This window comes from Sminthopsis crassicaudata, chromosome 2 (genome assembly GCF_048593235.1).
Source record: "Sminthopsis crassicaudata isolate SCR6 chromosome 2, ASM4859323v1, whole genome shotgun sequence".
NCBI classification, from domain to species: domain Eukaryota; kingdom Metazoa; phylum Chordata; class Mammalia; order Dasyuromorphia; family Dasyuridae; genus Sminthopsis; species Sminthopsis crassicaudata.
In genome coordinates, this window is record NC_133618.1 from 138,511,627 (window position 1) to 138,525,417 (window position 13,791).

At 36.8% G+C, this 13,791-nt stretch overlaps 1 protein-coding gene across 5 annotated transcripts in view; it reads right to left on the reverse strand.

Moving 5' to 3' along the window:
- Positions 1-13,791, reverse strand: part of SH2D4A (SH2 domain containing 4A) — a 117,286-nt gene that overhangs the window by 21,243 nt on the left and 82,252 nt on the right. For all 5 annotated transcript variants that reach the window (XM_074287443.1, XM_074287442.1, XM_074287441.1 and 2 more), the window contains exon 8: positions 12,193-12,323. In XM_074287443.1, the coding sequence (XP_074143544.1) occupies positions 12,193-12,323 (131 nt within the window). The remainder of the gene's footprint in view (positions 1-12,192; positions 12,324-13,791) is intronic.

The following is a 13,791-nucleotide window of genomic DNA, read 5'->3' on the forward strand; positions in this document are numbered from 1 at the left end:
TATCCCCTAAAAGATAAAGGATTCTTCCTAGACTTCTGAAGATTGTGGAAGCCAGAAGTTTCCAGTCCTCAGTTAAAAGTGTTTGAGAAGCATTACTTCTGATTGTACTAATTTATAGGTTAAGAAAAATTAGGGAGGCACACATGCATATGTGTATATATAACATATCTGTATATAATGTTTGTATATACACACCCAAATATATGCACATTGTATGTCTCTGTGTGTACATCTACACATAAATGTGTTTATCTATTTGTATAAGTTTGAGAGCTATTAGTTCTGACTTAGGCTAACTCATAGGTTAAGGAAAATTAGGGAGGCACTCAATATATCTTCTTTAAGAGTAACTACTGATATATAGATAGATACACATGCATGTATATGTAACATATATGTAATATTTGCATGTACACATTCAAATATTCTAAGGTTTTATCTGTCTCTGTATGTACATACATGTGTGTATATCTAACTATAAGTTTGAGAGCTATTACTGCTGATTTGGGCTAATTCATAGGTTAAGGAAGATTAGGGAGGCATCCAATATGTCTTTCTTAGACTACTGTTTAATCTATGTGTGAATAAAATATTTATATATGTGTACATATAGACATGGTATGTATCATACACATGTATATGAGTATATAAGTTTGAGAGTAATTAGTTCTGACTTGGGTGAATTTATTGGTTAAGGAAAATTAGAGGCACTCGGTTTGTCTTTAATATTAGCTACTGTATTTATATGCTTTATATGTACATAAATATCCATAACTAGATGCTATAAGAGACCTAGCCATAGGTCTAGGAATTGCTAGGATAGCAAGTGTGGAAGAAGAGAAGGGAAATACGAATCCACAAGGAAAACTACCTCCAGAGAACTCAGGTTTCAGAGACTAATTGCTTTCACAGAAACTAATAGGATTTACCCCTGTGGAGAATGAAAAACTTAAGGGATGTGCCAAAACTAGAAGCAATCAATATAGCTTAATAATGGAATATGCTGGATACCCTATAAATGTAAAAAAAAAATCTGTTCTGAGCAGCTAGGAAAATAAAATACAGATGCTAATGCATTTGGACAAGGACAAGCTCAATTACCTGCTAAGATGGTAACAAAGGTCCTTTGGGAAAAGAAGAGAATAGAATCATTTTTGTAATTGTTTTAAATACATGTTAATAAAATGCCCATCACATTTCTAGAAGTGCATAGATGAAATACCAAATGCATCCAGGAAGAAAAAGCCAGAAAAGTAGGCTTTGGTTCCCATTCTAAGTAGTTGTGTGAGTTAAGAACCTCTGTGGGTCTCAGTGTTCTGATCTGTCTAATGGAGAAATAAATAACTTATGTACCATAGCTCATTGCTATGAGAATTAAATAAGATGATCTATGTGAAGTAATAATGTTAATGACAATAGCTATTACGATGATGGTGATGATAGCAGTTGATGATGATGATTGTTTAAAGACTAATTTATATTCAACAGAGAATAATAGTAAGAAAGTCATTTAATGAAGAATCTGCTTCTACTTCAACAGACAGACATTTTCTAGTTTAATGATAATCCATATGTTGATTAAAACAAAAAAAAATCTGATTTTTAAAAAAAGTTGGCTAAACTTTCTATTAGGAAATGTAATATAGAATAGTAATAGAAAATCGAACACATTCTCATTTTCTCAATATGTCAGAAAGGAAGAACAATCTTTAAAAAAAAAAAAAAAGGATTAACATTTCCAGAGAGGTACAAATAGGGCTTTAATAAATGCATTTACTAATTGTAATTATACAACCAGGTGACACACTGTTTTCATGGTGAATACATATGCATGACTCCCCAGGTAACATGGAAGCTCCTTACTAGCAGGAACTGTGCCTTTTTAGCTTCTTGTGGCTTTTCTCCAATCTTGCCACTTCCCTCCCCTCCCTCCATGTCATGCTTACTACATAGGAACAAGATGATTCCTCTTTGGATGATTGAACAGATACACTGATGTATGTGGATTCTCGTTGAACTTCATCCTAAGGGTTTCATTTATTAGTTTCTGATACTTTGCCCATAGACTCTAAAAGCACATTAGTCTATATTATTAATCATATATAGAAATATACCTAGCCGATCCATCATCAAGTGGGTTAAAACAGGTCAAAATATATAATCTGATTTTGTTATAAAAGCAGGAGGTAAACTGAGTCATTATTAGGCAGGAAGATCCCTAACATTCATTAGCAGATATAAACATCAATATAAAAGCATATCAGCATATTCATATTTTTCTTATAAACTATTTTCAAGATATTAGATAACAGCCTACTTTCCAGAGCTAAGGCTGAGTTTGGTATGACAATAATCCTTTGTGCTCACCAATTGATCTCACTCACAACAAAGTGCAGAATTATTTCATATAATTATTGTATTGCTTTGACCAGTATGAGGTATTCTCTGAGCTCAAGATCATGAATTCCTGCTATGAATCAAATTTGTCTCATTGTTGCTGTTACCCATCATGGTCAGGGCTGCAGCTCACTGCATAGCCATGGGTACGAGTACTGAGATCTTGCCACACTAAAGCACACCTCCCATTGGGGCAGGGCCCTGGTATCGTGTCAAGCCCCCTTGCTTACAACCTATTTCCCTCACTTTGAAATTAAACTGGCTCTGCTTATTCACAGGTTAGAGGCTGATTAGTTCAGGTGACATCAAAAATTGCTATACAAAAATGATACAATAATGAAATGAGATAAAAAGACTCTAAGAAGAAATACAGATTGAGAAGGGAGGTTTTTGTTGATTCTAAGAAGAAATACAGATTGAGAAGGGAGATTTTTGTTTATTTATTTTTAAAATTGGGGAAAAAAATTTGTTCTTCAATCTTGTGGTTCTTCTACTGTTTTCTATTTTCAAGTACTGCTGATGGTATCTCAACAACTAAATATAACTGTCAGTTCTCTCAATAACCAAGGTCAGAGCCCATCTAGGTGAGATGGCTTGAATTCATCAAGGCCAGAATGATGCTCTTTTACTATCGCTTTACTTATGTGGGGTGTCAACTTTGGGTAAACATTTTTGTTCTATGTTTTCCAATGCAAAGGTAATTTTTCTTGGCAGAGAAAATAAAAGCAAAATTGGAACTTCTACTTTCTCTCTGTTGCCATTTAACACCATCCCTTTTACCCCCATTCAAAAGTCTTATCCTTTCAATCAGCACCTGTCCCCCCAAAGCAAATAAACAGAAAATTTGTTTTGGTCGGGGTCCCTCAGCAGCCTGAGCTTATTCTGAGCTTCAGCATTCTGACAATATTTTTACATGACTGGGCTATAACTTTATAGTCATTCTGTTTCTACTTTCTATACATTTCTATTAAAAATATAATTTGTTTGGTGAGTTACACATCAGTGAGCATCCATATCAGTCTCCTTGGAGAAACACCATTTTTCCTCTTAATTGGAATCGTCTTGAGAATGACTTCAGTTTTGGGAAACTGGTGATTGGAATGATAATGGTGCCATCCACAAAAATAAGAAGTTAGGAGAAGGAAAGGGGCTTGGCAAAATAAATAAATAAATAAATAAAGAATGAGTTCTGAATTGGGTTGAGTTTGAGTTATCTATGGAACATCCCCTGGAGATATCCCACATGCAATTATGATGATAGAACACTGAAGTTCAGAAAACTGAGAAAAGATACATGGATTTGAGAGTTATTTGCTTAGTGGTGATAGATGACTTCATTGGAACTACTGAACATCAGGAGAGAAAAGGTTGTTTTTTTTTTTTTTTTTTTTTTTTTTTTTTAAAGAGCCTAGGGTACAGTACCCTGGCAAGGGAGATAAAAGAAATATGAGGATTTAGTAAGAGAGATTGAGAAAGAGCAATCATGTAAAGAGCAATCTGTAAGAAATGACCAGCAGGAGGAATACAGAGACGCCTGGAGAGACTTACATCAACTGATGCTGAGTGAAATGAACAGAACCAGAAGATCGCTGTACACTTCAATGCTGTATGAAGATGTATTTTGATGGAAGTGGATATCTTCGACATAAAAAAGAGCCAACTCACTTCCAGTTGATCAATGATGGACAGAGGTAGCTACACCCAGAGAAGGAACACTGGGAAGTGAATGTAAATTGTTAGCACTACTGTCTATCTACCCAGGTTACTTAAACCTTCGGAATCTAATACTTAATGTGCAACAAGAAAATGGTATTTACACACATATATTGTATCTGGATTATATTGTAACACATGTAAAATGTATGGGATTACCTGCCATCGGGGGGAGGGAGTAGAGGGAGGGAGGGGATAATTTGGAAAAATGAATACATGGGATAATATTATAAAAAAATTATTCATGCATATATATTGTCAAAAAATTATAAATAAAATTTTTAAAAAAGAGAGAAAGAGCAATCATACAGGTATATTTAAAGATGGAAAAAGCCTTGAAGTCCATTAAATCCAAATTCTTTAGTTTGCAGATGAGGAAATGGAGATTTAGAAAGATCAAGGGACTTGCCCAGAGCCTCACAGTAAGTGTCTAATATAGGATTTAAACACAGATCATCTTGATCATAACACAGAGCAGTATCACAAAAGTAGCAGGAAGAGGAATGATCAGTAGAAAGGGAATTATCAGCAATATCAAATTCTGAAGAGAAGTCGATTAAGAAAAGGCCATTAACAAATCCAAATCCAGAGAGAGGACTCCGGAGACTGAATGTGGAGAAAGAATAATATTTTTACCTTTTTTGATTTTTGTTGTCTGTTTGTTTGTTTTTCCCTTTCTGATCTGATAAGATTTTTTTTTGCATAGCATGATGAATATGGAAATGTGTTTAGAAGAGTTTCATGTGTTTAATCTCTATAAGATTACTTGTTTTCTTGTGGGAGAAAGAGAGGAGAAAAATTTGGAGCATAAGATTTTGCAAAAGTGAATGTTGAAAACTATTTTTGCATACATTTGGACAAATAAAATATTATTAAAAAGAAAAAAAGAATAAAGAAAGAACTGTTCAGTTAAAAAAGGCCATTAAGAAAAAGTAATTCTTGGTAATCTTGGAGAAGACAATTTGAGTAGAGTGATGAGAATGGAAGTCTTAATGTTGTAAGCTGAGAAGAGAGTATGAGGTGAGAAAGCAGAAGCAGTAAACACAGCTTTTTTTTTTTTTTAAAGAAATTTGATTGTGAAAGGGAAGAAATATAGAGCAATAGCAAGGGGGATGGTTTTATAATGATGGGAGGCAGGATTTATTTGGAAGCTGTTGGATATGTTTGGAAGCTGGAAGGAAAGAGTCATTGCATTAGGAGAGACTGAAAGTTAAAGAAGCAACTTTGATCAATGCAGCAAACAACCATAATTTCAAGAAACCAATGATGAAGAATGTTATCCATATCTTGAGAGAGTGGTGAGAGATACAGGTTACAGAGACATAATTTTGAATGTGGATTGCCAATTCAGGAATGTTTTTTTTTTTTTTAACTATGTATATTTGTTACAAGAGTTTGGTTTTCCTTTTTTTTTTTTTTTTTTTTAAATTGGGGGAGCTAGAAGAAAAAATGCTTGCTAATTGAAAAAATACTTTTAAAAAATAATTTAAGAGTTAAACAAAAAAGAGAAGAAAAGGAAAGGGAAAGGGAGAGGAAGGGGAAATGAAAGTAGAGGGGAAGGGGAAAAGAAAAGGAAGGGAAATGGAAGGAGAAAGGAAAGGGGAGAAGAGGGGATAAGAGGATGAAGGGGAAGGGAAGAAGGGAAAAAGGAAAGGGAAAGAGGAATAGAAGAGGAAGGGGAAAAGAGAAAGGGAAAGGAAAAAGGTAAAGGAAGGGAAAGGATAAAGAAAAGAGAAAATGAGGGGAAGCAGAAGGGAAGGGAAGTGGAAAGGAAGGGAAAGGGATGGGGAATAGAAAGAAAGGGAAAAGGAATAGGAAGGAAAAAGGGAGCAAACTTCCAGAGGAGACAGGAGAGGATGGAGTTAAGGATACAAATGTTTGTGAGAGCAGAGTAATCCACTCTTTCTTTTTGAGACTAGAGCAAAGGAGGAGAGAATGGGAAGCTGATGTGGTGATTTGAAATGTAGAACTGGGAAGTAGCATAGAAGGACCTTGCAAAGTTACACCCTTTTTTATTCAACAGAAGATTTTTAATCTTCTGTTGGGACTGAGGAGTACTGTGAGTGTCATGAGGAGAAAATATTTGAACAGATGCTATGCAGGATGGGATGTAGACTCAATCATGGATGAATAAAAGGACTGCTGTATAGCAGTGGGGGCTCTGGTGAGATTATATAACAAACATTTGAAGCAAACACAGTTCAATAATGTGACTTTCACGATCTCCACACATGATTCATCAGGGTAAAATAAATATTTTAGGAGCAAAGAAAAAGATGGAGGGAATAATCCATAACTAGAGTTTGGAAAGCGATGAGTACCAATAGGAAAAGAGGCTAAAGGACTCAAAGGCAGAAGGCAGGGTAAAGTTGAATTGCTTAATGATAGGCTCAAGATTTTGACTGTAGGTGAAGGAAGGCTCGAGCTGGGATGATGGATTGGGAAAGCAGGAAGCAGTGGGATAGTTCCTAATGCAATGGATGGGACTTGTTCTAGGGATAGATAATAGCAGCATAAAGAAACTGCCTGGCAGTGCAGGAGGGCACCTCCTCTGCCACTCAAAGAAAGCTGCTCAGAGAACCGAGACAGTAAAGGATGTGCCCCCGGTGCCCCTCGTCAGAGGCAGGACCTGAAGCCAAGCCCTCCTGACTTTTCCAGCTCCCTATCTATTACCCCTCACTGCTTCTCACCTGGCACACAGGAGATTGTTTAAAAAAAATGCAATTTAAAATGCAAATTCAAGCAATAAGCTTTAATTGATTAACTGGGTTGAGTGAGGATGTTTTAAAATGGTTTAGAAGGAATGAGGGACTGGAGAGATGAAAGGATACGGGATTATGATCGGACAGAGGGACATAAGACTATCAGGAATACATGTATGGTTGATTTAACAATTTAACACTCAACTGTTCTCTGACTGCATCAGGCAGCAAGCACAGCCTTCCCTCTCCAAGCACAGCACAAGCCCTTGGAAGGCAGAATTAAAGAGCCAAATTTAAACTGAAAGGTTATGTCCTTTACACAGAAAATTGTAGTGAGAGGAAGTGACCTTCCCATGGTCACATAGGTAGTAAGTAGCAGATTTTCTGAAAACACACTCTGCTTTCTTTCTCCAAACAATACAAAAACTGCTTTACAATGGCTTATACGTTCTGTAAAGGGCATTCAAACCTGAATTGTATGTGAGTAGGAAATGGTTGTAGACCAACTGTCACTCAAGCATCCAGCACTCATGTGCAGCTGTGGACAGAACACAGAAGACCTGAGTTCAAATCCAGCCTCATATACTTCCTTAGCTATGTAATCCTGGGCAAGTCACTTAACCACTACTTGCCTCCGTTTCTTTATCTGTAAAATGGGGACAACAGGACTCCTGGGGTTATTGAGAAGATAAAATGAGATGTTAATTATAAAGCACGTAGCATTAGAACCTGAAACACATTAAACCCTATATTAATATTAGCTACTATTATTATTACTTAAGACTGCCACTAAGAAAAGGAGAATCTGAGATCTGCCTTGGTGGAGGGAACCTCAACACTGATGATATCGTGGATCTTGTTATACTGACTCAATGTCACTTTCTTTGAGTCTACAACAATTATTTTCATAGAAATTTCTAAGCCCTAGTCAGATAACCAAAGGATCATAGTTCTAGAAATAAAAGAAGCCTTAGATATCATTTAGTTCAAACTTCTTTTTGTTTAGACAAGGAGTCCAAAGCCTAGGGAAGTTAAATGACTTATGCCATGTCACATAGCAAGTATAAGAGGTAGAATTTGAACCCAAATCCAATTTACAAGCTGATGCTTTTTCTAAAACCATACCATACTGTCTACTAAGTCAATGGCCCATTTACTTTTCCCCATTAATACGTTTTTTTTTATTTTCAAAATGTATTATGCGAAGATAGTTTTCAATATTCAACCTTACAAAATCTTGTGTTCCACATTTTTCTTCCTCCCTTCCTCTACCCCTTCCAGCACAATATAAGTTAAACTTATGACCCATTTATTTTGAATAATATTTTATTAAGGTCAGGCTAACTCTCTGGAGAACCTCAGGATCAGAGTCCTTGGTCTTTAGGGGGAGAAGTGAAGGAGGCAGGCAAGCTGCCACGAAGCTTGCCAAAGATGTATCCTGGATTATAGAGTCCGGAATCTCCAGCCTCTTGCTTCCTCATCCTGCAGCTGAGTGACCCTGACCTCTCTCCCTCAGCCCTGCAAGCCTTGCCTATGATTACCTCACCTCCACACCTTCAGCAAGCACCTGAGGAGAGCCATCACATCACCACAACATCTAAGTATATGCTTATAGAACCATTATCTCACCTTGAATAGGTAATTAGCCTTAAGTGCTCTGCTGTCTGATTCAAGTACACCTTTTCAGAGTTTCAGCCCTCTACAACATTTGACTCAAAATTATCTAGTATAATAATAACTAACATTGTTCATTCAAATTTGTTGAAAGAGGATTGTATCTATAATGAAATTTTCTGTCTCTGGAAATATCAAGTAAATGACATGAGATGTTTTGAAGTTAATGACTGGTATAAGATGACACAGAATGAGAAAGAAGAAGATGTTTTAATTCTTGTCTGTCCTTAAAAATGAATATAGAAATGATACATGTGAACTAAACTTTATAAAGTTTTTTGTTCTATTTTGCAGAAATAAAATCCCCTTTTATTACATCTTATAATTCTAGTAGAGTATTTAGCCCAGCATCATTTCATTTTTTTTTTTTCGTTTTATCCTCAGCACAGTACCTGGTACATGGTGGTGTTCAAAATATGCAAGGTGAATTGAATTAAGTCCTTTGGTATACTAAAGATCCTTGTCTGGTTATATGGATAGAGAAGTTGTTCAATAAATACAAGATGAGTTGAACTGCTTACTCTTTTTGTACTAGGGCAATCCAGTCATAGCAAACAAAAATGAAAAAAAAATCTACTTATCTATTAACATATCATTTTCATTCAAATTTTAGGACATGATTAAATTTTGCCATTAGGAATTGCTGCTTCATTAAGAAAATTTTTAAATGTGAAATGAGATTATTTGAGATAAGAAGATAATTTAATAACTTAAAAAAATAATTCCTAGAATAAAGGACAGAGAAAGAAATCTGATAAATCAGTACAGGAAGACCACCAGCTAAGATTTCAAAGCACCAATGAAAAAACAATTGTGTTGCAAGAGAATAAATGTAAGTGCTAAAGGTAGAATGAATTATTTAGAAGTGATCCATCTTTTCTGTAGAAGCCTGTGAAATCTGATTAACTCACTCAAACTGAAGATAATGATTTATGGTACAAGCTCTTTTTTTCTCTGGCAACATGAACATGATAAATGTTTGAGTAAATAACAAGGACACTACTACAATGGTACATCGATACAACGTGTATACGTAAAATACAAGAATCTTGGGTTGATTTTTCGTGGGGATTTTTAGCCCAGAGCAGCAAAATTTCCAAGCAGTATTTTGTGAGTTTCCACTAGGCTCCTGGCTTAATCATGCTTTCACAGCTTCCAGGTGAGTTTTCAAACAGAACTGATTGTTGAATGTATTTTTCAGGTCAGTCAAAACTGAATACATGGAATCAGTGTCAGTGTTGGAATGGGTCTCAGAGGGCATGTAATCCAATCCCACCTGAAGCATGGCTTCCCTTTATGACATACTTGACAAATGGCCTCCCCGCTTCTTCTTCCAAATTAATTGGATTTCACTGACAAATTCATGGGTTATTTGAAATGAATAAACCATGATGCTATAAGGAAACATTCAAATGGGCTGACTATATAATGTTCAAGGACCAAGATGCCAGACTTCTTGATATAAGGATTCATCCCTTGATCAGAATTTCAAACCCCAATACCTACCATGTTCCCACAAAGGAAAGGAAAACCTAATCCATATTTGACCTGTGATCTACTGCCAATTCACTGTTAATTATTAGAAATAATCTTCTGGGGGCAGCTAGGTGGTACAGTGGATAGAGCACCAGCCCTGAATTCAGGAGGACCCGAGTTCAAATCTGGTCTCAGACACTTAACACTTCCTAGCAGTGTGACCTTGGGCAAGTCACTTAACCCCAGACTCAGGAAAAAAAAAAAGAAACAAACTTCTGCTACACACAGAAAAATGTTACTCTCATTGCTTCTACTTCCTCTCCTCTCGCTTCTGAACCTTTTGTCATTTGTCGTCTGACTTCACAATTCAGCTATTTTCTCTAGGTAAATAAATAAATAAATAAATAAATATTATTTCTCACTCTGGCTCTCATTGATTGGCTAAGGAAAGGTCCCAATCAAGACCATTTGGGTTTTGTTTTGTTTGTTTGGTTTTGGCCCTGCTAGGCTCAAAGGGAATGTAAAATTTTTGCTTTGGCCAGATACTCTGAGGGTCTTCCCCTCCCAGAAAGATTCATTAAAAAAACCAAAACAACTACAAAAAGAACCTCATAGGGCAGCTAGAGGGAGCAGTAGATAGAGCACTGGCCCCGAATTCATGAAAATCTGAGTTCAAATTCAGCCTCAGATACTTCCTAGCAAAGCACTTAATCCCCAATTGTCTTGGCAAAAAATTAAAAATTAAAAAAAAAAATCATTCACTCATTTATTTTTGACTAGGTAAGAAATTCCATCCTTTGCCTCATTTCTTTCTTTCTTACTCTAAATCCCTGAATATACCTGTTAAAGAACTTAATTTAAAAAGGCCATGGTCTCTCATTTCATGCACAGCCATCTCCAGTCATCCTGCTCTGCATCTGGTCTCTGGGCCCAGATGGCTCTGGAGGGGAAAGTGAGGCAGGTGACCTTGCACGGCTCTTCCTCATTCAAAGCCAATCCACTTGCATGTTATGGTATCAGCTCCCTGACATCTAGGTTGTCTTTGAGAACAAAGGACAAACAACAATAACTTTCTCTAGCTGGTCTACTAGAGGTAGGTGTTCTGTTTTACAGAAGCAACACTAAGTGACATGTCCAAGGTCATGGAACCAGTAAGTATGTGATGCAGGACTAGGATTCCGGTCTCCCAGTTCAGGGAGCAAGGCTCACAGCCACTTCCAAAGCAGGGAATCCTGGGGGGACCATGCGCAACCTTATAGTTTCTAATAGATGTAATGCTTTGGTTTAAAAGAAAAAAATGGCCTCTTCTTTTGGAGATGACACCTCAGGCTTCAATATCTATTCAAACGAGCAATACATCACTGTAGATATAAAACTTCAATTAAATTTGTTAAAACTATATACTAAGGGCTGCACTGTGACAAATGGGTTAACTGAGTGCACAGCTGGTCAAGCAACAAGCTAGTCTTAGAGAAGTAATTTCTGGGCCAAACAGATTGGCTATCATTGCCACTGAAACCCAAAACAGTGAAAAGAGTAGGCAGTGAAGCATGAGCTGAGCTGGCAGAGTTGGCCCCGACTTGGAGTTTTTCAGACTGCACACAGTAATTGTGTTTAAGGTGATACTTTCTTGGCAAGTCTGCAGATTCAGCCCCTACCGCTGGTTGCAACCTCAACTACCCAGAAGAATCCAGAGTCTAGGAATCATAAAAATGGAACGAATCTGAGAAATCATAAAGCCTAATCAACACCTTTTCCAGGTGAGAAAACTGAGACTTGAGGAAGGGAAAGGAATTGCCAGGAGGTATAAAGATAGCTTATGGCAGATCCAGGAAGAGAATGCTTCTCATGAATCCCAGACTGGCACTGTTTCTTCTATCCCAATTCTTTGGAGGGAGAACTTTCTCTTATGGGACTGCTTGCAAAAGGCAATGTGAATATATCTTTTCATTCAGTCATAGGTAATTTGTTTGGACAACAAATTAACCCAGTATGTGCAGGGCTTATGAAATTATTCACTGCTTGTTAACAAATTTCATGAGCTGATGAATTGGTCCCCAGGAAACAGGGAATACAAAGAAATCCAGCCTAATCTTTGAATAGACACAAGTATTTTGAAAATCTCTTGGTCAGCATGTTGAAGAGAACACTTTCTGTAACAATGGTCTCTGTGGGTTCAAGTCTCTTCTGATGATAGTGGAGACCACATTGAAGGGTTTTCTGTACTCACCATGGAACCAGGGCGCAATTGTGTCTGAATTTTTCTCAAAGCCAGCTCTCAGTGGGATCTGCTCCTCCTTAAACCATGTGATGATGTTTTCTTGGTCTGAGTGGGACACAGATCTCTTCACTCCCTGATTTCTGTCATTTGCAAAGGATTAATATTTTCAGTTAGACTTAATATTAGAGATATATTTGATATCTTCTTAAGGGATACAATATCAAGGTACCAAGATTTTTTTTTCCTTACTATGCCCTATGGCCAGAAAATAGATCCTTTTCCACAACTTTCCAGCCATCTTGACAAATGCACCTGACAAAAATGTCATGAAAATTTAAGTGAGCCATGGGTATGACCAACTGCTGTGTTGACTTTAATTCATTTTTAATATTATCTTGGAGCTTCATTAACTCCCAATTAAAATCTGAGAAATTAAGTATTAATATGTGGAGACTGCCTCTAGCATAAGTTTCCTGGAGAGAGCCTATTTGTAAGCAAAACATTCAAATCAAATTAAGTCAGCTCCTGCTTCAAACTTTTCATCCTTCTGTTTCCTATTTTTTCCTCTGCTTTCACTAATCTCTTTGGCTCACTTCCCTTCTCTCTCTTCTCTACTTTGAAGGTTTAAGTTCAGTTAAAAGATATCTTCAAAAATAAGGGCATTTGAAGATTTATACAAAAAGGACAAAGCAATTATTGAATTAAATGTTGCTAACATAGTTCCTGAAACATGACACTCCAGCACTACTCACTTTGCCTTTGCTGCCTTGTCCCCCACACCTTGGATGCCCTGCCTCTTATTTCTCCTCATATTTCCTTCAGGGCTCAGCTCACATCCCACTTTCTGCAGACATCCTTTCCTTGCCCTCCCAACTGCTAATGTCTTCCTATCCAAGTTTGCATTCTGGCTATTCTGTATACATCTTGCATATACCTACTTATTTATTCTCCATTCAAATGCATGCTCTCTGAAAAGAGATACTTTTTTTTGCCTGTCTTTGTATTCCCAAGGCTTAGCACAGGTGCCTGGCACACTGCAAATTCTCAGTAAATATTTGATGTCGGGCTGACTAGGATAAAGGTCATTCACATTGTGTCCTCTGCCTTTCCCTTAAACATATTTTCTACCTTGTATTAAATGAAGTCTTACTATCCTCTGATGACATCAAGTCCCTGGAACTCCGTCTTCAAAGGAAGCTTGGGAAGTGCTTTACATAATCTTTGTTCCTCACTGTTACTTCTAGACTATTATGCTGCCATCTTTTTGTTAATGTTCCCTTTTGTGAATTCCATAGGATCTGATCCCAATTTATCCTCTTTATTAAATTATTTATTATCTTTGTTAAATTCAGCTATATCACTTCCTAAGACATCCCCTTATTGTTTTAATGACTTCATACACTCCAATTATGATGATGTCATCATCCATGTTGATATTTCCAATACCTTATCAACTCCTCATTTCAGCACCTATAAGCTTTGGATCCTGTCACCATTCTGAACTGTTCATCCCCAAGATTTTAAATACTAAAATACCATTCCTCATTGCATCCTATCCACTCACCTCTCCCTCTTCCACAATTCTACTAAATCTGGTCTTTTTTACTC